General features: G+C 46.2%; 1 protein-coding gene, 1 long non-coding RNA gene and 1 pseudogene across 3 annotated transcripts; 1 reads left to right on the forward strand and 2 right to left on the reverse strand.

Moving 5' to 3' along the window:
* Positions 1–1232: 1232 nt before the first annotated feature.
* LOC136508626 (uncharacterized) lies at positions 1233–2710 on the reverse strand. The gene is made up of 3 exons (XR_010772061.1): positions 2571–2710; positions 2198–2279; positions 1233–1320 (listed from the first exon to the last, which is right to left on the reverse strand). It is a non-coding gene; the product is annotated as an uncharacterized lncRNA (long non-coding RNA).
* On the forward strand, positions 2595–5280 carry LOC136508625 (uncharacterized; annotated as a pseudogene).
* A 169-nt stretch (positions 5281–5449) lies between these two features.
* LOC136508578 (endonuclease III homolog 1, chloroplastic-like) lies at positions 5450–21509 on the reverse strand. 2 transcript variants are annotated; one of them, XM_066503293.1, is made up of 11 exons: positions 21181–21509; positions 20348–20475; positions 20030–20114; positions 19804–19845; positions 7852–7970; positions 7326–7392; positions 7007–7098; positions 6411–6548; positions 6224–6328; positions 6027–6110; positions 5450–5777 (listed from the first exon to the last, which is right to left on the reverse strand). In XM_066503293.1, the coding sequence occupies exons 1-11, from the start codon at positions 21287–21289 to the stop codon at positions 5730–5732; spliced, it is 1017 nt and encodes a 338-aa protein (XP_066359390.1). In that variant the 5' UTR covers positions 21290–21509; the 3' UTR covers positions 5450–5729. The 2 variants fall into 2 exon arrangements, with proteins under 2 accessions (XP_066359390.1, XP_066359389.1); XM_066503292.1 differs by having other exon boundaries at positions 5450–5864; positions 21181–21503.
* Between the last annotated feature and the right edge of the window lie 395 nt (positions 21510–21904).

The raw sequence follows: 21904 nt of genomic DNA on the forward strand, positions 1-21904 counted from the left end.
GTTCTTTTGAATGTTGGAAACAATCAATTTTTGAGATGTTGCAACTCGTTTTTTCCGATGTAGATTTGTTTATGTTGCGGCATGTGTTTCTCGGATGTTGCAATAGGCGATTTCAAGATGTTGCAACATGTGTTTTCCGATGTTGCAACTGTCGATTTGAGACGTTGCAACATGGTTTCCTAGATGTTGCAATAGTCGTCTTAAGATGTTTGCAACAGTTGGTTTCAAGATGTTGCAAGTGTTGATCTAATGTTGCAACTTGCGGCCCCTCCCCAACCAAGCGCAGCGCCCTTCCCCCTCTCTCTCTCTACGCCCGACGTGATCGCGGCCACGGGCAAAGACGCAGGGCTTGGGCCTAGTGGGATGTGTTGGGGGCGGGACACAGGACATGGTGTCGCGTCGGGGCGGGCGGTGGGGGTGTGCTTGTGCAAGCGTTCATCGGGGCGGGCGATGGGGGTGTGCTTTTGCCGGTGTTCGTTGGGGCAGGGGAGTGTACTTTCTGCCCATCGGACGTCCATGCGCTAGCACGCCCCGAATTCCAAGCTTTAACCGTTATCTCTGCTTCCACTTAATTTGCTTTCATATCATATCAATGCCCTAATGTTCCATCTTTGTGACAGAATCTCGAGACATCGCTACACAGCAGCTTCGCTGTAATAAAAGAGGCTGGGTAATATGGTTTTCTGGTAACAGTTATAAGTTTCAACTCTTAGTCCTACTAATAACAGCATAAACTTCCTAAGGACTCATGTAAGTTCTAACAAAAGTTTGATTTGAAGCACGAAATTAGTTCTGCTATCACGCTAAGCCTCCACGTTGTGCTCATGGCATCAAAAGGACATTTTCTTGACTGTTTTTCTTCACACAGGAACGGTGGCCTTGCTGTTTTTGGGGTAGAAAAAACACCGTCATCCTCGACCATGCATGCCTCCGCCGACCGGACAACTAGCACCACTGCACCAGAGATTTTATGGTCAGACAACTTCACGACACAGTTGGTCGACTGTTTAGTGGAGTGTTTTCCTATCGTAGTCGTACAACCAAACCAACCTTTCTCATCCTCCCTTTGTTGGTGAAGAGGATCTCAGGGATACGAAACTTTCAGCGCGTCCACAAGGTCAGGCCTACAGCCACACACTGCAGAAGATATATGCATAGTCAGAACTCGAAATGCTCCTTAACCACCAGTTACTGGGGGAATTACTGAAAGGATGTTGCAATGGATTCTATACCCTTGGCGACGGCAGAATGTGTTCCCAAAACATCTCAATTGCCTTAGTAAGCTCCCCCTCGTCATCTTATTCTCCTACGGTCTCCGGCCTGCAAGAATGGACATCATGCTTTGTCAAGCTAACTTGGATAATGGGTCCTCAATAAATTAACGACCTATTCATCGATAATTGAAATAAGACAATTGATTAGGTCCCTTGCAATTTAGACAGAAACATACAGGTTCAGCAATCGGCATATACCAGATTTATTCAGCTGCAATGTGGATTGTGGAATCACTCATGCTGGCCTTGTAACCACAACAGACACATCATGGAGACGTTCCGGCCATATATACAGATAAATAAAAGCTCGCGTTCACACCTTAAAATTTTATCAAAATTGACTGAAATTTGTTGCAGATGATTTAATATAGCAAGCAGCTACTTGATGTCATTTGGCACTACCAAATCAAAATGTGGGCCCCACATCAGAGCCGGACCCTAAAAATAAAAGCTCGAGTTCACACCTTAAAATTTTATTATTGAAATTGACCGAAATGTGTTGGATAAGTTCAAAATATCATGAAGCTAATATGTGCCAGTTAGCAAAATCTACACGTGAGTCCCACATCAAAAGCTAAAAACATTTCAAGTCAATATGTATGCATACAGTGATATATTAAAAATCAGCATCAAACCATGAGTTCAACCTGTTCAAACCCATAAAAAAAGAACCCAAAGACCAACCCATCCAACCTATTTTTTTTATTAAACCAAACCCAACCCAACCCGTTAGTTCCTACACATCCAAAGTGCACCCATTGAAACCCAACCTATTAAACCCATTTCAATCCAACCCATTAGCAGGGTGATCTACAGCAGCCACACACTTGAAGAAGATATATGCATAGTCAGAACTTGAAATGCCCCTTCACTACCGGTTACTAAGGGAATTACTGAAAAGGATGTTGCGATGAATTCTACACCCTTTGGCGACGGCAGATTTTGCTCCCAAAACATCTCAATTGCCTCAGTAAGCTCCCCCTCGCCATCTCATTCTCCTGCGGTCTGCAAGAATGGACATGATGCTTTGTCAAATAAAATGGGTCCTCCATAAATTCACGACCTATCTATTGATAATTGAAATATGACAATTGAGTAGGTCCCTTGCAATTTAGACAAAAACATACAGGTTCAGCATTTATCAGATTTATTGAGCAGCAATAATGTTGGATTGTGGAAGCACTCATACACTAATATGCATGGCCTTCTAATCAGAACAGACACATCATATAGAGATAAATTACTTGAGAGTCAAGAAGCACTGAGCAAGAGCAAGGAATGAATCATACTTCATACCTCTTCTACCTGTTATGCACAAGCACAATCATCAGGCCTGAAATCGGTGAACAAGGAGGCCTGGCATCCCAGTCCTGTGTCCTGACTCCTGACATCCCTCATCGCACATCGGCTTCAATGTAGTTGTCATCCTCCCAAACAATCTGCTTGTCGCTCTGATACCCCCGAGTCATCCTCCTCGGCGCGGTAGGGATCGGTCTCAGGCGAGGTGATGGACGCGCGGCCGGGCGGCGGAGAAGTGGGCGGCGGGTAGGATACGGAAAGGGAGAAGAAAAAGGAAACTGATGCGTGGCGTGGATCCCATATATAAGAGACGGACGCCCTCGCGCGTTTGGAGCATGGCGGCGAGTTCATCGGGATCCATCTCCGCGCCCGACGAGGAGGCAGAGTGCGCAGGCTTGGAACCCTTCTTCTACGACGAGGCGGAGGCGGTAGCTGATCACGAGAGGCGGGTGCGGAGTGAGCAGGAGGAGGCGCGCCTGGAGGATCTGCGGAAGCAGCGGATGCAGCAGGCCTATGGTCGGATCCGTGATTGCGATCCCAAGCAGGGCGGCCACTACTTCACCCGCCTCTACTTCGCCGACTTCCGCGAGTTCGACATCGACGAGGAGCGTAAGCACATCGACCCACCTCTCAGTTCCTTGTGATTTTCTACTTTGGTCGCCACAGCGAATTCGTCCATGAGAATCTTAGTTTGCTCGCGACCGTGAATTCGCCCATGAGAATCTCATCTCTGCAGTAGTCTCTTATAGTTATACTTGAATACATAACCTCTGTCAGTCACCCTACACACTACACAGCATGCGCACTTACACTGTAGCGATTTAATAATTGCAAAACAAGAACTTATTCAGAGTCTGATTTGCGGGAAACCTTAACTCGTCTTGTTGTTTTGTTTTCATGAACCTGATTTGCAGTAAACCTTAATTTTGTTAAATTGTTTTCCTGTGCTGCAGCAACCCTTGGTCCAATGAGACATACCAACACGATCTACAAACAGGGCGATTTCTGTCCGCTGCTTGACGCAATAAACATTCTCTCCGTGAAGATAGTATCCTTGGATGTTGATTTCCCAATACATGTCTATGGTAATGGTACTGTCATCGGCAGAGACTCCCTTGACAGCAAGTGTGTTTATGTCTTCCGCCGCGATAGAGATAATTGCCAAGTCATAAACTCTAAGGTACCGTGCCTAGTTTAGCATCCTTCATTTTTAACGGTGAGGTTTTGACAAGCATTCTTAACAGTCTCTCATAGAATGAGAATTATTATGTGCCACTAAACTGTAACGAGGACTGAGACTGTGCTACAGAAAAGTTCCTTCATTCTTTACAATAAGTATGAGAATTATTATGTGCCACTAAACTGTAACGTAAACCTTTCTGTAGACCCAACCGTTGATCTTGGAGGGCCCAAAACGAGGACTCGTGCTGTTAGATGATATATTCATTGAGTGATTGAGATCGATCTGAAGATAAGAGATGTGGAGGGTCTTGATGAACAGGTCAAGGACAGAGAACTCAGTAAAGGGTTTGTGAAGATCAGGGGCATGCAGTCGGAGCATTGTGAAATGCCCTGTTGAAAGTAAATCTCTTGCTACCAGGCTCAGTACTGTTGAGGTGAGCTGTTCAGTCGTGAAAGATGGCCTTGAGGCTCTTGTTGCTATTGAAGTTTTAAAGGGATCATTCAGTGGGAAAATCACTGCCTGCACTTCCAACATCCCGCATAATCTCCTTCTTCATGATAGCAAACTTTGCGGTAAGAAGGCTCGTGGCGTTGAAGGAGTTATCCAGCTTTTGCAGCCTGTCATTACTGTCGGTGTGAGAGACATGCTGGTAATTGTAATCGAGACTAGTGATGGCACTTCTAAGCACACCATCGAGTTTATTCCAAGGTACAGCACTACTGAAGAAGATGTTATTGCTGTTGGAACCACTAAGATGCGCATCAAGGTTTCCTGGTCTGTACTGCATTGGTAAGCGCGTATCGTTAAGCTCATCGTGAGGTCCATGTACGGAGTACATCTCATTTTGCCTCCCTCCGCCACTGCAACTATCGAAGACATCTAACCCCATGAGCTTGATGGGCCTAAAAACGTGTTTATAGGATTATGTGTTTGTCAGTATTTTTCTTTAATTGAGTACGGGCTGGCATATGAGCGTGCCAGGAACTCAAGATCATGTCAAGTCCAATTGGCTGTTGAATCCCTCGTTGATGGCTTTGGTTCCTCTCTGAGCCACTCTCACGGCCCAACTGAATGATGATCTTTTCCATCAAGTCTTGGACTGGTGGAAACAGTCACGGTGCAAAGCTGGAATAGAGATGAGCTTGGAGGAATTCCAACTGAACGATGAATTGATGATCTTTGCTAAGTCTTGGACTGGTGGAAACAGTCATTGTGCAAAGCTGGAATAGAGATGAGCAAGAAAGAGTAAGATCAATAAGATTGCTCTTGTCGTTTGGAGCAGCACAATCACAAGAATGGTGCTTCTAAAGGATTACTTTGGTGGGAGATAGCCAAAAGCATAAGGGTGAATTAGACCAGATGAAGCGGTGGTTCCTGGAGCAACAGTTTATGCCCATTCTCCACGGGACATACTCACATACATTACAGCTAAGGCTTTGTTAGGATTAGATCCCTGTTAGGTTTTTTAGGAACCGGCGATACACATTACTGTACAAATGTGCATACCTGGGTCACACACATTGCATTGCGTATAACCAACAAAAGTGCTCTAGGCTTAGAAATATGCATGCAGGTTTTAAAAAATGGCAAAGCCCTGTGAATCATTCTTCTTTTTTTCTAGACCAGCAATGTCATAAAATTTGTGAAACTTGTATAGGCAAGGTTAGTTCATCAAATCTTCAGCACACTTTGGTGGACGCAAGAGAATTTTTCCATGGCACCTTTATAAGTCATTGACACATGAAAATTTTGCTTGCTACCAGTAATTTTCACAGTAACTGGTAGATAAACATGTCTTTATACCGTCTTGAACAATTTACCGGTACACAAAATGATACATGACTTGCCAAATGGTATGGCACCAAGGTGATCCAACAATAGATCGACCAAAAGAAAACCCAATAATATTTACCACCGACGGACAACCCAAAATATTATCTCACTTCGGTGCCAGACCAGTCATAGTCAGAGTTCTATGGAGACCTTGTTTTCTTTTGCTTTGGATTTGGGCTTGATGATTCCTTAAAAGCAGAAGGGCAAAGGTTATTGATGCCACACTTGTTGCATTTGGGCCTCAGTGGAGTACAGATAGTTTGCCCAAATCCAACCTACAAGACATTTTTTCAGTTTTTTTCAGCATAGACTAGCAGTTCTGAAATCAAGGCAGGATTCAGATAGCATAGAACAATAACCACTATCTTTAAATCAAATAAAAAAAAGCATTACTAAATCAAGTACCAAAATAAGAAAATACTTCAGTAGAGAGATACCAGTAATGGATTTATAGGTTCCCACTCATCCTTGGGTAGCCATTTCTCTAGAGAAATTCTTGTCTGCTCCGGTGTCGTAGTTTTCTGTGCACAACACATAGCAACATAAGCACTATTCCCCAGCGGCCCAGCCTCTGTAATTAGTTGTGTTTTTTTTTTCCCAGAAGAGAAGACAACATAAATCAATACTAGGCTACCTGTTTTGTTCCTTCCCGAAAAACCCACCCAAGTCGGTTAGAAATGCGATGCACATGAGTGTCAACACAGATTCCTTGAGTATTCTTCCAAGCAATGCTCATCACCTGTTTACTTAAAGAAAGATACCCATGAAGATATTTATGTTCATATTTCAACCACAAAGGACAGAATAAGTAAGATTATTACCAAATGAGCCATTTTAGGGCCAACTCCTCTCAGAGCAAGCAGCTCATTCAAAGAATCTGGAATATCCCCTCCAAAACGTTCAAGACAAATTTTAGAAGCTTCTTTTATGAACTGTGCCTTTCTCTGATAGAATCCGACCTGTTACAATCATGAACAGTATGCTGTGAGTCATTTATCTGAGAAGTTTCTTGTAATCTCTAGCTTCAGATCATCTTGAGCCTAAAGCGATGTTCCATTTCAAATAGTGTTAAGGGCATGTTTGGATCCCACCTCCTAAAGTTTAGTTAGTCACTTTAGGGACTAAAGTTCCAAACAAACCGACTAAAAAGTGACTAAAACACTTTAACCCCACTAATCACTGGTGCTAAAAAGTGACTAAAACATTATAGTCTAGTAAACTTTAGGAGGTGGGCCCTAAGTCTGGTATAGTGGTATATTTGCAAAGCCTGTGACGGATAACAAAGCAGACACGTGAATTTTCTTTTTCATGCTTCTAAGTTCATTTCTTTTTTGGGTACATACAGTACAGTAATTTTAACTTATGAACGATGTAAGCATAGTATTCATCCTAATAGGGTGAAAACCTTGAAACTTACAGGTTTGATAAGATTTGCAAGTGTGGTCTCATCAGTCCTCACTATAGCATCGGGATCAAGTAAACCGTTTTCAGAGAGGCGTTCCACAGCAGCTGAAAAGAATCGACTCCAAAATGCAATCAGTACATTTCTGAAGGACAACTATTTAGTAGAAAGACATCAGAGAATCTCATGACAAGGCTAGTTTTTCCTGAATTTCATGACAGAACAAAAAAAAAACTCTTGAATTTCCATAGTAACAATAGATACTTCAGTGGTCTGAGAATTCTCAACAAGAAGACATAACCAATTCTGGATACAGGAAATTTTAAAGGCATACCATGGTTAACTTCATCTTTTGTCTGGCTTGACATCATAGTTGATATCAGAACTGCAAATCTTCTTTCCTGTCCAGGCATAGGAAGAGAAGTATTGATTACAACTGGATCTAAACACTTTACAAATGGAACCCATATGCACAATTATTTCTAGACAAAAAAGGCACAAGTATTATAAAACAGCAAATAAGTGAAGAGCCACAAATGTGGAAAATTTGCAATCTATTTGGCACAAAATTAATGTACAGATTGTTTTATTTCTAGACTCTAGACAGGAAAAACAACAACATTTTCATATTGTAGTACAGCACAAGAAAATTAGCCAACTAGGTGAGTTGCATAACCCCGAAGCTACCTATGTAAGGCCAACCAAAGAGGTCTACCTTTTTCTCTTTATATTTCCTTTTTGAAGGGAGCTCCACTTTGACATTAATATCGGGTAGGAAATAAACTTGGGACATGTCATACCAACAAGGCTCTTTACATAAAATTGTAAAGGTGAAAAGATTATTGTGTGGCAAAAACTACCTTGGGTGGAAGGAGAGAACCAGCTTTTTCACAGCCCTTCGTATCTACGGGGGCTCCACCAGATAACCTCATGCTTTTAATGCCTCCAAGAACTGCCTCCCAGTTATCTGGAGCTCCAACTGCACAAATGGCTACCTTGGTTTTCATATCGTACATGGACATAAGAAAGATACCAATCAAATGAAAGAGGTGAATGCTTGATACAGCAGTCAACAAACCTGGCCTTACTGCATTTATTTTTCATGGTGCAACAATGAAGAATATAGGTTCAAAAAATGCACAGATGTTCAGAATAAGGGAACACTAAGTTTAATATAAGTTTTTAATCAGTGGCTACAATTAGACCATCTTTTTGGCTAACATTAAAATTAGGGGAAATCGAGAACAATATAATCTAATTCCAAACATAATGAAAAAATATTGAGCTTACAAATGATAGTTGTGTATGGAAAACTGAAAATGACACAACATATCCTGACCATGTAAGATCTCACTTGTGGTTGTAGCAAGATTGACCACATGCTAGCAGAAAAGTTTCAATCCAGTGACTTCATCTTAGTAAGTAGTGTTAGAATTGATCTCATCCGTCTTGACCCAACGGTCGAGACGGCCCCCTTGACCGCGTCCTGATCGGGGACGTTTAGCCATCTAGTGGCTGGTGGGCCTCCGTCGCATAGTGCCTATAAAGAGGAGGTGGGGCAAACGGCTCTCGATACGAGGTTCACTGCTACAGTAACAGCCCCGCTGTCCTAGCCCTAATCCGATCCAGAGGGAGGCACTGCCAGCGGCGGGAAGCGCCACCAGTATCTTCACCATCGCTGGTCTCCACCGCTACACCAACCGTCGCTGCCCGTGCGCACAGCTTCACCGACGAACCAGCGATGGCAGGGAGCTCCTCCAACCCCTCCTACGGTCAGATGCTCCTACATCTCCCTCTCTCTCTGTCTCCTTTCCCGAAGAAAGCTCTAGGTCTATTTGATTCAATTAGTAAAGTAAACACCCACTGGCTCCTAGATGGTCTAAAGAACCTAACAATGGTATCAGAGCCATCGATCTAGTGTGTGGATTGTGTTAGGGGTAGCAGTGTAGAAGGAGATGAGTTAGATCCGGTTCGGATCGAAAGAAAAGAAATACAGAGGGTTCATCGAACCCTAAACCCTAATCGGGTGATAGAAAGAAAAGAAAGAAGGGGATTCGAATTCGATTCGGATTACCCTAAAGAACCCTAACCCTAAAGAAATTGGACGGTCCGGGGGAAGTCTTACCAGGGCTTCCCCGCCGCCGTCACTACCGCCTCACGCGGGATGGAGCACCCGCCGCCAGCTTGCTGACGCGCGGGAAGAGAATCAAAAGAACAGAAAAGATAAGAACGGTTTAAGATCCGTTCGGATCTAGACAAAGAAAGAAGGTTTTCTGAACTCTAACCCTAACTGGGTTAAGGAAAGAAGAAGAAGAGGGTTTCAGCCTATAAGAGAAGCAAAGCCGAACCCTAAATCCGTGAAAACTCATGGGGAAGAAGAACAGTGAATCGAATCGGCCCTAACCCTAACTTGCCGAAACCCTAACCCTAATTCCAATCCCCGTCCCCAAATCGGATCGGATCCGAGTAGAAAAGGAGAAATACTGAAGGGGAAAAGGGGAAGAGGGAAACCCAGAGGGACTACCTCGCCGTTGTGCAGAACGGCGCGCGGGGAAAAGAGGGCCGGGCCGGGGGCTCTGGCCAAAGGGGCGCCGTGGCCAGGCCACTCGATGGCGGCACGCTCACCCGCTGGGGAGCGCGCACACCGGTGAGGGGGCCGGCGACGGCGCCGTTGCTCCATTGCTTCCCCATACTTTAGATAATGCAATGCATACTATGCATTGAAGGTAAAAGTGATCTATAAAAGATGAATGTGATCGTTGAGGGAGTAAGACGGTCATAATAACAATACCCCTAAAGTAAAGAAATAGCTAAATTCCTGGACCTTTTACAGTTCCAATAGGAAGATAGCATAGTCGGCTAGTATTCATACTGGACGAGTTCTGAGTTATCAAGGCGGTGCTTAAAGCACCATTCGAGTTTTGACAGATTAAACCCAAAATAAGAAATTTTAAGATACACCATCTTTAAAGAAGATGGAGTAATCTGGGGGAGCATGGTATGTAGATACCTAAGGCTTGAATAGAAGTGGGATTACATATCCACTACAGTGTTTTAGAGCAACAAATTGCTTAATACATGTTGATGTTGTATGACATATACAACACCTGATGTTAGCTCTTAAAGAAGATGAATAAGTAAATAAGGATCTTATGATACAGGAGGCTTCCCGAGCGGCCAGGCCGTCCACGTCACCCCAATATCCTCTGACCGTTTGATTCTGAGATCAACGGTGGAGGTTGATCCCACCAGATTTTACTGCGCCTCCAAAAATATCTTCGCCTCCTCTGTCCCTCTCTCGGTCTCTCCATCTCTCCGCGGCGGCGCAGCGGCCTGACCCGGCCGAGGCCGCGTGCTGGCGCCTCCACCTCCACCTCCGCCGCCCCCACCCCCGCCCCCGCCACCTTCCTCTCCCTCTCTCTCCTTCCCTCTCCTCCAGCGTTGCGGCGTGCTGGACGGGTCAGACTTCGGCCTCCTCATCGCGCGGTGGCTGCGGCGTCGGCGCCCTCCACGCGAAACCCTAGGTGCCTCTTCCCGGCCGCTGCCGGCTGCGGCGTACCTCCTCTTCCTCTCTTCCTCTCCCTCTCCCTCTCTCTCCTGGGGTGGCAGCGCTGCAGCAGGCCCCGACTGCGCCAGCTTCCCTGCGTCGCGCGCGTCCATGGGCCCTAGCGGCGGGCGACGCGAGACCGGCCGGCCATGGCGTGACGCCCCTACCCATGCCGGCGTCGAGCCTCCCCAGCTTCGTTGCGGCCGTCGGCCGGGCCTCGCTGCTGGGAGCAGCCGGTGCGCTCTCCTTTGCGCACCCTCTCTCTTCTCCCGACGCGGCTTCCTATGGTGGGCGCCCCAGGTGCTGGTCGGCTTTGGCGGTGCCACGGTTAGAACGCAGCACTCTCAGGTGTTCCCGTTTCCTCTTGTTCTCTAATTTTGCTTTTGTCTCCATGATTTCTCACCATATTGCCATGAATACATTCTCTAGGGTTTGGCCTATGCCTACTGCTGTGATGTTTGCCTGCTTACAGTGTATCAAACGTGCTATCTGTCCTTGGAATTTGTTTTCACTTATATATACATCTATTTTTACCCTGATGCTCGGTGCACGTGATGGAAATATTTTTTTTGCTGTATGGCCTGTGATGAAGATGAACTCTTATTTAACCTTACAAATGCGAAGCCCTCCCTGGGATTTGAGATCTTTTGTTTCGTTTATGTCGAAGCTACTGTTTTTAGCCTGGTGCTCCATGCACGTGATGGAAATATTTTTTCCCCGTATGGCCTGTGATGAAAATGAACTCGGCGGCCAGCCCATCCACGTCTCCTAGAATTCTTTCATTGGACCGCTTCAGCGACATGTCACCACCTGCTTTCCTGATTGGTACACCTTGGCCATCAAGATCCTGTGAGAGACGTGGCATTTTCCATTTACTTTGGTGCCTTGATACTCCAGGATCATGGTTAAATGATGATTCATAGATTTTTTAGGCCGCTACAATTTGTCAAGGTTTCCTTCATCATATTATCTGCGGCCTTTGCCTTGCACCCTGTTTTTTCGCCTTTGTGGTTGTGCCTGTGCCCATGATCATGGTTAAATGATGATTCATATATTTCTGAGGCCTCTAAAATTTGTAAAGGTTTCCTTCATGATATTATCTGGGGCCATTGCCTTGCACCCTGTTTTTTCGCCTTTATGGTTGTGCCTGTGCTTTATGTGCCTCCTCCAGTTCCTCCTTCATTCCATCTTCTCCTTTGTGCAGGTGAATGAGCAAGAGATGCTTCAGGCCCGTGGTGCACGCATGGAGCTGGCCACACATGCCTGATCAACGGTGGAGGTTGATCCCACCAGATTTTACTGCGCCTCCAAAAATATCTTCGCCTCCTCTGTCCCTCTCTCGGTCTCTCCGTCTCTCCGCGGCGGCGCAGCGGCCTGACCCGGCGAGGCCGCGTGCTGGTGCCTCCACCTCCACCTCCGCCGCCCCCACCCCCGCCCCCGCCCCCTTCCTCTCCCTCTCTCTCTCTCCTTCCCTCTCCTCCAGCGTTGCGGCGTGCTGGACGGGTCAGACTTCGGCCTCCTCATCGCGCGGTGGCTGCGGCGTCGGCGCCCTCCACGCGAAACCCTAGGTGCCTCTTCCCGGCCGCTGCCGGCTGCGGCGTACCTCCTCTTCCTCTCCCTCTCCCTCTCTCTCCTGGGGTGGCAGCGCTGCAGCAGGCCCCGACTGCGCCAGCTTCCCTGCGTCGCGCGCGTCCATGGGCCCTAGCGGCGGGCGACGCGAGACCGGCCGGCCATGGCGTGACGCCCCTACCCATGCCGGCGTCGAGCCTCCCCAGCTTCGTTGCGGCCGTCGGCCGGGCCTCGCTGCTGGGAGCAGCCGGTGCGCTCTCCTTTGCGCACCCTCTCTCTTCTCCCGACGCGGCTTCCTATGGTGGGCGCCCCAGGTGCTGGTCGGCTTTGGCGGTGCCACGGTTAGAACGCAGCACTCTCAGGTGTTCCCGTTTCCTCTTGTTCTCTAATTTTGCTTTTGTCTCCATGATTTCTCACCATATTGCCATGAATACATTCTCTAGGGTTTGGCCTATGCCTACTGCTGTGATGTTTGCCTGCTTACAGTGTATCAAACGTGCTATCTGTCCTTGGAATTTGTTTTCACTTATATATACATCTATTTTTACCCTGATGCTCGGTGCACGTGATGGAAATATTTTTTTTGCTGTATGGCCTGTGATGAAGATGAACTCTTATTTAACCTTACAAATGCGAAGCCCTCCCTGGGATTTGAGATCTTTTGTTTCGTTTATGTCGAAGCTACTGTTTTTAGCCTGGTGCTCCATGCACGTGATGGAAATATTTTTTCCCCGTATGGCCTGTGATGAAAATGAACTCGGCGGCCAGCCCATCCACGTCTCCTAGAATTCTTTCATTGGACCGCTTCAGCGACATGTCACCACCTGCTTTCCTGATTGGTACACCTTGGCCATCAAGATCCTGTGAGAGACGTGGCATTTTCCATTTACTTTGGTGCCTTGATACTCCAGGATCATGGTTAAATGATGATTCATAGATTTTTTAGGCCGCTACAATTTGTCAAGGTTTCCTTCATCATATTATCTGCGGCCTTTGCCTTGCACCCTGTTTTTTCGCCTTTGTGGTTGTGCCTGTGCCCATGATCATGGTTAAATGATGATTCATATATTTCTGAGGCCTCTAAAATTTGTAAAGGTTTCCTTCATGATATTATCTGGGGCCATTGCCTTGCACCCTGTTTTTTCGCCTTTATGGTTGTGCCTGTGCTTTATGTGCCTCCTCCAGTTCCTCCTTCATTCCATCTTCTCCTTTGTGCAGGTGAATGAGCAAGAGATGCTTCAGGCCCGTGGTGCACGCATGGAGCTGGCCACACATGCCTGATCAACGGTGGAGGTTGATCCCACCAGATTTTACTGCGCCTCCAAAAATATCTTCGCCTCCTCTGTCCCTCTCTCGGTCTCTCCGTCTCTCCGCGGCGGCGCAGCGGCCTGACCCGGCCGAGGCCGCGTGCTGGTGCCTCCACCTCCACCTCCGCCGCCCCCACCCCCGCCCCCGCCCCCTTCCTCTCCCTCTCTCTCTCTCCTTCCCTCTCCTCCAGCGTTGCGGCGTGCTGGACGGGTCAGACTTCGGCCTCCTCATCGCGCGGTGGCTGCGGCGTCGGCGCCCTCCACGCGAAACCCTAGGTGCCTCTTCTCGGCCGCTGCCGGCTGCGGCGTACCTCCTCTTCCTCTCCCTCTCCCTCTCTCTCCTGGGGTGGCAGCGCTGCAGCAGGCCCCGACTGCGCCAGCTTCCCTGCGTCGCGCGCGTCCATGGGCCCTAGCGGCGGGCGACGCGAGATCGGCCGGCCATGGCGTGACGCCCCTACCCATGCCGGCGTCGAGCCTCCCAGCTTCGTTGCGGCCGTCGGCCGGGCCTCGCTGCTGGGAGCAGCCGGTGCGCTCTCCTTTGCGCACCCTCTCTCTTCTCCCGACGCGGCTTCCTATGGTGGGCGCCCCAGGTGCTGGTCGGCTTTGGCGGTGCCACGGTTAGAACGCAGCACTCTCAGGTGTTCCCGTTTCCTCTTGTTCTCTAATTTTGCTTTTGTCTCCATGATTTCTCACCATATTGCCATGAATACATTCTCTAGGGTTTGGCCTATGCCTACTGCTGTGATGTTTGCCTGCTTACAGTGTATCAAACGTGCTATCTGTCCTTGGAATTTGTTTTCACTTATATATACATCTATTTTTACCCTGATGCTCGGTGCACGTGATGGAAATATTTTTTTTGCTGTATGGCCTGTGATGAAGATGAACTCTTATTTAACCTTACAAATGCGAAGCCCTCCCTGGGATTTGAGATCTTTTGTTTCGTTTATGTCGAAGCTACTGTTTTTAGCCTGGTGCTCCATGCACGTGATGGAAATATTTTTTCCCCGTATGGCCTGTGATGAAAATGAACTCGGCGGCCAGCCCATCCACGTCTCCTAGAATTCTTTCATTGGACCGCTTCAGCGACATGTCACCACCTGCTTTCCTGATTGGTACACCTTGGCCATCAAGATCCTGTGAGAGACGTGGCATTTTCCATTTACTTTGGTGCCTTGATACTCCAGGATCATGGTTAAATGATGATTCATAGATTTTTTAGGCCGCTACAATTTGTCAAGGTTTCCTTCATCATATTATCTGCGGCCTTTGCCTTGCACCCTGTTTTTTCGCCTTTGTGGTTGTGCCTGTGCCCATGATCATGGTTAAATGATGATTCATATATTTCTGAGGCCTCTAAAATTTGTAAAGGTTTCCTTCATGATATTATCTGGGGCCATTGCCTTGCACCCTGTTTTTTCGCCTTTATGATTGTGCCTGTGCTTTATGTGCCTCCTCCAGTTCCTCTTTCATTCCATCTTCTCCTTTGTGCAGGTGAATGAGCAAGAGATGCTTCAGGCCCGTGGTGCACGCATGGAGCTGGCCACACATGCCTGATCAACGGTGGAGGTTGATCCCACCAGATTTTACTGCGCCTCCAAAAATATCTTCGCCTCCTCTGTCCCTCTCTCGGTCTCTCCGTCTCTCCGCGGCGGCGCAGCGGCCTGACCCGGCCGAGGCCGCGTGCTGGTGCCTCCACCTCCACCTCCGCCGCCCCCACCCCCGCCCCCGCCCCCTTCCTCTCCCTCTCTCTCTCTCCTTCCCTCTCCTCCAGCGTTGCGGCGTGCTGGACGGGTCAAACTTCGGCCTCCTCATCGCGCGGTGGCTGCGGCGTCGGCGCCCTCCACGCGAAACCCTAGGTGCCTCTTCTCGGCCGCTGCCGGCTGCGGCGTACCTCCTCTTCCTCTCTTCCCCTCCCTCTCCCTCTCTCTCCTGGGGTGGCAGCGCTGCAGCAGGCCCCGACTGCGCCAGCTTCCCTGCGTCGCGCGCGTCCATGGGCCCTAGCGGCGGGCGACGCGAGATCGGCCGGCCATGGCGTGACGCCCCTACCCATGCCGGCGTCGAGCCTCCCCAGCTTCGTTGCGGCCGTCGGCCGGGCCTCGCTGCTGGGAGCAGCCGGTGCGCTCTCCTTTGCGCACCCTCTCACTTCTCCCGATGCGGCTTCCTATGGTGGGCGCCCCAGGTGCTGGTCGGCCTTGGCGGTGCCGCGGTTAGAACGCAGCACTCTCAGGTGTTCCCGTTTCCTCTTATTCTCTAATTTTGCTTTTGTCTCCATGATTTCTCACCATATTGCCATGAATACATTCTCTAGGGTTTGGCCTATGCCTACTGCTGTGATGTTTGCCTGCTTACAGTGTATCAAACGTGCTATCTGTCCTTGGAATTTGTTTTCACTTATATATACATCTATTTTTACCCTGATGCTCGGTGCACGTGATGGAAATATTTTTTTTGCTGTATGGCCTGTGATGAAGATGAACTCTTATTTAACCTTACAAATGCGAAGCCCTCCCTGGGATTTGAGATCTTTTGTTTCGTTTATGTCGAAGCTACTGTTTTTAGCCTGGTGCTCCATGCACGTGATGGAAATATTTTTTCCCCGTATGGCCTGTGATGAAAATGAACTCGGCGGCCAGCCCATCCACGTCTCCTAGAATTCTTTCATTGGACCGCTTCAGTGACATGTCACCACCTGCTTTCCTGATTGGTACACCTTGGCCATCAAGATCCTGTGAGAGACGTGGCATTTTCCATTTACTTTGGTGCCTTGATACTCCAGGATCATGGTTAAATGATGATTCATAGATTTTTTAGGCCGCTACAATTTGTCAAGGTTTCCTTCATCATATTATCTGCGGCCTTTGCCTTGCACCCTGTTTTTTCGCCTTTGTGGTTGTGCCTGTGCCCATGATCATGGTTAAATGATGATTCATATATTTCTGAGGCCTCTAAAATTTGTAAAGGTTTCCTTCATGATATTATCTGGGGCCATTGCCTTGCACCCTGTTTTTTCGCCTTTATGGTTGTGCCTGTGCTTTATGTGCCTCCTCCAGTTCCTCCTTCATTCCATCTTCTCCTTTGTGCAGGTGAATGAGCAAGAGATGCTTCAGGCCCGTGGTGCACGCATGGAGCTGGCCACACATGCCTAACCACCTAAGGGTTTGATGATCTACACATGTAACTGATTTGCAGTACTGACTTGATTTTATATAGCTTTCAGTTTCATTCAATGAAATTAGCCACATCTATTGTTGTGTTGTCGTCTCAGTAAAAGTTCTATTTTCCTGTTGGTGTGTCAAACCTAATATTTTTGGGTGAGCTAAAAGTTCTCCGCGTATGATACAAATTCTTGAGAATATATGGTTAGCATGGGCTGTAACAAATTTATTTATACATGCTTATGAAGAGTAGACTGATCTACTAATTAGTTTTCTCCTAGCAGAGTTCAACAATAATGCACTTACACATTCTGTGACGCTGTTATATAAATGCTTTGTCAACAAAATTAGCCTGAATCTGGTCCTATTCATTTGTGCAGCTCTGTGCAATTGATTTTTTCCTGCTACATAAGGGTTACTAATTTGATATAGTTTTGGATTTATGATTAGTTTTGGGTTCATTTTCACCCAGTCGTCGCATTATCTGTTGTTATGTAAGGTTTTCTCACATGCTGTGCTAAACAGAGAATACATATCGCTAGATGACAATGCTCCTGAATATCAAATAGTGAAGAATTATACTATCGCTTTCCTGTCATCAGGTTTTTGCTGCTATGAATACGGTGCACTCCTATGAACATGTTAGATTCGTACGGTGCGTTCTTCGAAGTTTCAGTTTACATATGTTCACAGACCACCACTTCATACATGCATGTTTTTACCGCTAAAGAAATATATAGCCAAATTTGCTTAAAAAGGAATGTGTTAATTTCTAATAGTGATATGAGTGCAACAAACACATGCATCAATTTTTTCCATACTCTGTTTTTGATATATTCTGGACAATTATATCAAACAAAGCCCAAACCAAATACCGGTAGCCCACACGGGCGCGCGAATGCGCGCGCCACCACACTAGTAGAGGATAATTCCATCTCATTTGAAAAAGCCATGAGAGGCGTTCACTCGTCTAAATGACAAGAAGCAAAGAAAGATGAAATAAAATCGATAAATACCAACGATGTTTGGGACTTAGAAGAAATTCCCAATGAAACCAACATAGTAGGCTGTAATGGGTCTACAAGACAAATGTGACTCCAAAGGAAATATGGAAAGCTATAAAGCGCCACTTGTGGCGAAATGATTTACACAAAGAGAAGGAATAGATTATAATAAGCTTGCAAGGATTCTTTTAGAATCATAATGGTGTTAGTGGCACATTACGATTTACAGTTACATCAGAATGATGTAAAGACACATTCCTCAACGGGGATTTGTATGAAAAAGTTTACATGGCATAACTCAAAAGGTTTTATCGTGGAAGGAAAAGAACGTAACGGATGTTGCCTGAAGAAATCCATTTATGGATTAAAACAAGCTTCAAGACAGTGTTACTTGAAGTTTGACAGTACAATAAAAAAGTTTGGGTTTTAAAGAGAATGTAGAGGACAATTGCATTTATGCAAAGTTTAAACATGGGAAATTCATTTTTCTAATCCTGCATGTGGGTAGCACCTTGCTCGCTAGTAGTGGTGTTAATCTACTGTTGGAGAAGAAGCAGTTCTTGTCCTCAAGTTTCAATGAGAATGGTCTTGGTAAAGCGCCATTCGTTCCAGGAATTGGAACTTACCGAGACAAAAGGAAAAGGGGTATTACAACTATCTCAAGTGTATACTTAGAGAAGATTCTAAAGAAATAAAGTATATATGTGAGTAAACTTGCGCCTGTTCCTATAGTAAAGGGTAATAGTTTTAGGAACTTCCAGTGTTCCAAGAACCAATGTGAGATCGAAAGGACGTCCTATATGCTTCAGCTGTTGGAAGCTTAATGAGTGCTTATAAGTAAGAACTTACCCTGACATAGTTCATGTATCCGGGATGTTTTGGCTGAAGTCCAGTCCAGATATAGATCACTGGAATGGAGTTGAGAATGTTTTGCAATTGTGCAAAGATTTATAGGCCTCATGGTGAGTAAGAAAGAATAAGTACTCTCAAATAGTTGTGGGTACAAATGTTAAATTTTGGCGAGATGTTTAGTGAAACCCACATAGTAGCTAACACTCGCAGTTGGAGTTTTATTGTGGAAAAGCTCCAAAAGAAACAGTTGTGGTGTCATCAAAGATGCATACCCACAATATAGCTTGTTATGAGGCTTAAGGACAGGCAAAATGGTTAAAAGAACTTACACCCGGAATTGATAATGGTATACAACAACAATAACCATTTAAGAAGTTCGCTCCTATAACAACAGGTCAAGTGTGCTGCCAAACACATTAACGTTAAAGTTATACGTTGTGAAGGAGAAAGTCTGGAATCATACTAAAAGTATTGAACATAAAAGTAACAAGCAAGTGATTACGGATCCACGTACAAAAGGCTTACCACCCAGTGTGTTTGGAGAACACACAGTCGACATGGGTTTATGATATAGCCTATGATTTCCGGACAATAAAGGGCCCAAAAGTTAAAGAATCTGTTTCAGAACAGAGACGTGTATTGTAGCTGTTAAGTCTATCGGCGATTGACCGTGACGATGAAGCATGCTCTATGCACTAATCCGTGATGGAACAAATAAAAGTGAAAGGAATTAAAGTCAAAGTTTAAAGTTAAAGTATGAGTTGAGATCAAGGGGAAGAATGTTAGAATTGATCTCATCCGTCTTGACCCAACGGTCGAGACGGCCCCCTTGACCGCGTCCTGATCGGGGACGTTCAGCCATCTAGTGGCTGGTGGGCCCCCGTCGCACAGTGCCTATAAAGAGGAGGTGGGGCAAACGGCTCTCGATACGAGGTTCACTGCTACAGTAACAGCCCCGCTGTCCTAGCCCTAATCCGATCCAGAGGGAGGCACTGCCAGCGGCGGGAAGCGCCACCAGCATCTTCACCATCACTGGTCTCCACCGCTACACCAACCGTCGCTGCCCGTGCGCAGAGCTTCACCGACGAACCAGCGATGGCAGGGAGCTCCTCCAACGGTCAGATGCTCCTACATCTCTCTCTCTCTCCGTCTCCTTTCCCGAAGAAAGCTCTAGGTCTATTTGATTCAATTAGTAAAGTAAACACCCACTGGATCCACTCCTAGATGGTCCAAAGAACCTAACAAGTAGTAACCCAATAATTTAACTTCATATAAGCTTGCAGAAAACGAAACTTGACATAACAAGAAAAGTAACATGGTAAACATATATGCAATAATTTATCTCTTCTAATAGCCTTCTGGGATTTATGAGTACCTTTTATAACTGAAGAAACTCTGACCTTTTTTTCCACCTTGACTGAAGAAGGGAAGTGTTAGTTTTTTTGCAAGACATGGCAGAAAACATAAATAAGATTGTAATATGGCACAGAGAGACTTGCAAGCAGATTATCCAGAGGAAAGATACTTGCACACTGATTATGAAACATTTGGCTTAGCGCGAAACTGAAAAAGATTATCTGATCAGCACCAGCAGTTCTTACCCAAAGATGCTGTTGCCTTACTTGACGATGTCAATGTTTTGGTCTTTTCGTAGCGAAAATCCTCGATGTCAGGGACAATACGAACCTGAATATGCATAGGACATTTTTCTGTTAAGAAGAGCATGAAACCAAGTTGTACTAAGATAACACATGAGTGAAGAAATGTAGCTAAATACATAAGGTAGACTTGCACCAAAGAATAAGGATTCAATGAACAAGCAATTTAAATGAAGGGTACAGAGAGTAAGGAAAGAAAAATGGAAACACATGGAACTTGGTTCTTTTCATACAAAAACATTCTATTTAGTAAGCAGGCACCTGCTTCTTATGATGCTCCCCGTTTACTTCAAGTTCTCGCTTCACCCTTTTCCTCTTAACAGAAGCAGTTGCTTCAGGCTTTGAAATGTCAAAAGAAACACTGGATTCACGTTTGACTTCTCGTACAACTGAAAAAGGCATGAAACTTGTACTTTATTGACAGAAGAAAAACTATACCAAAATTGTTGGGAAAGTAATCCTACTTGTCTTGTTCAATCCGCATGAACAAAACAGATGATAAATAAGGATTTTTTTTTCTCATCAAACTAAATCCATGTATCTTGACCTTGCATACAGCAGACAATCAACATTAAGCTAGTGGGGGGCAACATGAGCAAGGCATTCACCACTTGACACGTTCACATCATGTCAACATTGATATGCAACCATAGCAAAATCTAATTTCCAATGCCATCAAAAGAAAAGACTATATGTGAAATAAACTTAAAGAAAAGGAATCGAATTTTTTGCCCCTTGTATCACTTAAACAAACAGCATAAACTCACGAGAAGAAGAAATCCAGGTAGCACACTGATTTCACCCATCTTGTGAAAGGAATCACGCAACTCCAGTCTCCAGACACATCGGTATCAATATAACATTTAGGCATATACCATGAGATACAATTTTTTTTGGTTGTGGGAGGAGGTAAAGATAAAATTACTACTCCTACATGGCAAGTACCATTTCAATAAAATTGTTCCTCGGGACCAAACGGTGAAGTAAACAGAGCAAGAAGACATTGCACAACTTAGCAAAGGACCCTTAAAAGGGGGAGAAAGATCCGCGGAGACGAAAAGGGCAGGAAACCGGGCTTTCCGCTTTCGCTTCACCTGGGTTGAGGTCGGCGCGGACCAGCAGCCTGGAGGCGGAGGCGGAGCGGGTGCTGGGCATGGCGGCCGGCGAGAGACGAATGCGGGGGAGGACGAGAGCGAGGTGCATCCGCGCCCGCGCCGCTGCGCTAGGGTTTTAGCTGCGACGAGGGTCCTGTCCTGTTCATCTTTTCCCCCCCACCTCCTGTGTTGTCGGGTGGTGTGAGCTTTTCTTCGCGTTTGAAAAAACAGTTGCGTTGCTTGTGGCGCTGCAGCCTACTGCGTGGCGCTTCGTTTCTTCGCCTGCAAACGTGTTGCTTTCGGCTGCGGCGTGCGCGGTGGCCGGCGGCAGCCCGCGTTGATCAGCAAGCGTACCCGTGCGTTAATCGCTGCCTAACCTGACAAGTAATGGTGGGGACAGAGGGACTTAGGGAAAGGAACTCAACGCCCACACACACCGACACGCCAATTGCATGACAGCAAGGTAGTAATCCATGGTTATAGATTATGGAGAGAATTTGCAAATTTGTTTGTTACTCTTAATGATCTCTTTGTTTGGTTGTGGAAAAAAAAATAAGACAGTTAAAAAAAATTCATACCCCCTGTTTAGTGCATGAGATAGAAATTATATCACAAGTCATAACCAAATCTTCACTCAATTAATTAACACCTATGTCATGATAATTGATTAGTGGAAATTCATCCTCTAAACTCTAACCCCTCTTCCCACCAAAACTCTTACACT

The sequence above is a fragment of the Miscanthus floridulus genome, chromosome 15 (assembly GCF_019320115.1).
Source record: "Miscanthus floridulus cultivar M001 chromosome 15, ASM1932011v1, whole genome shotgun sequence".
In the NCBI taxonomy this organism is placed as follows: domain Eukaryota; kingdom Viridiplantae; phylum Streptophyta; class Magnoliopsida; order Poales; family Poaceae; genus Miscanthus; species Miscanthus floridulus.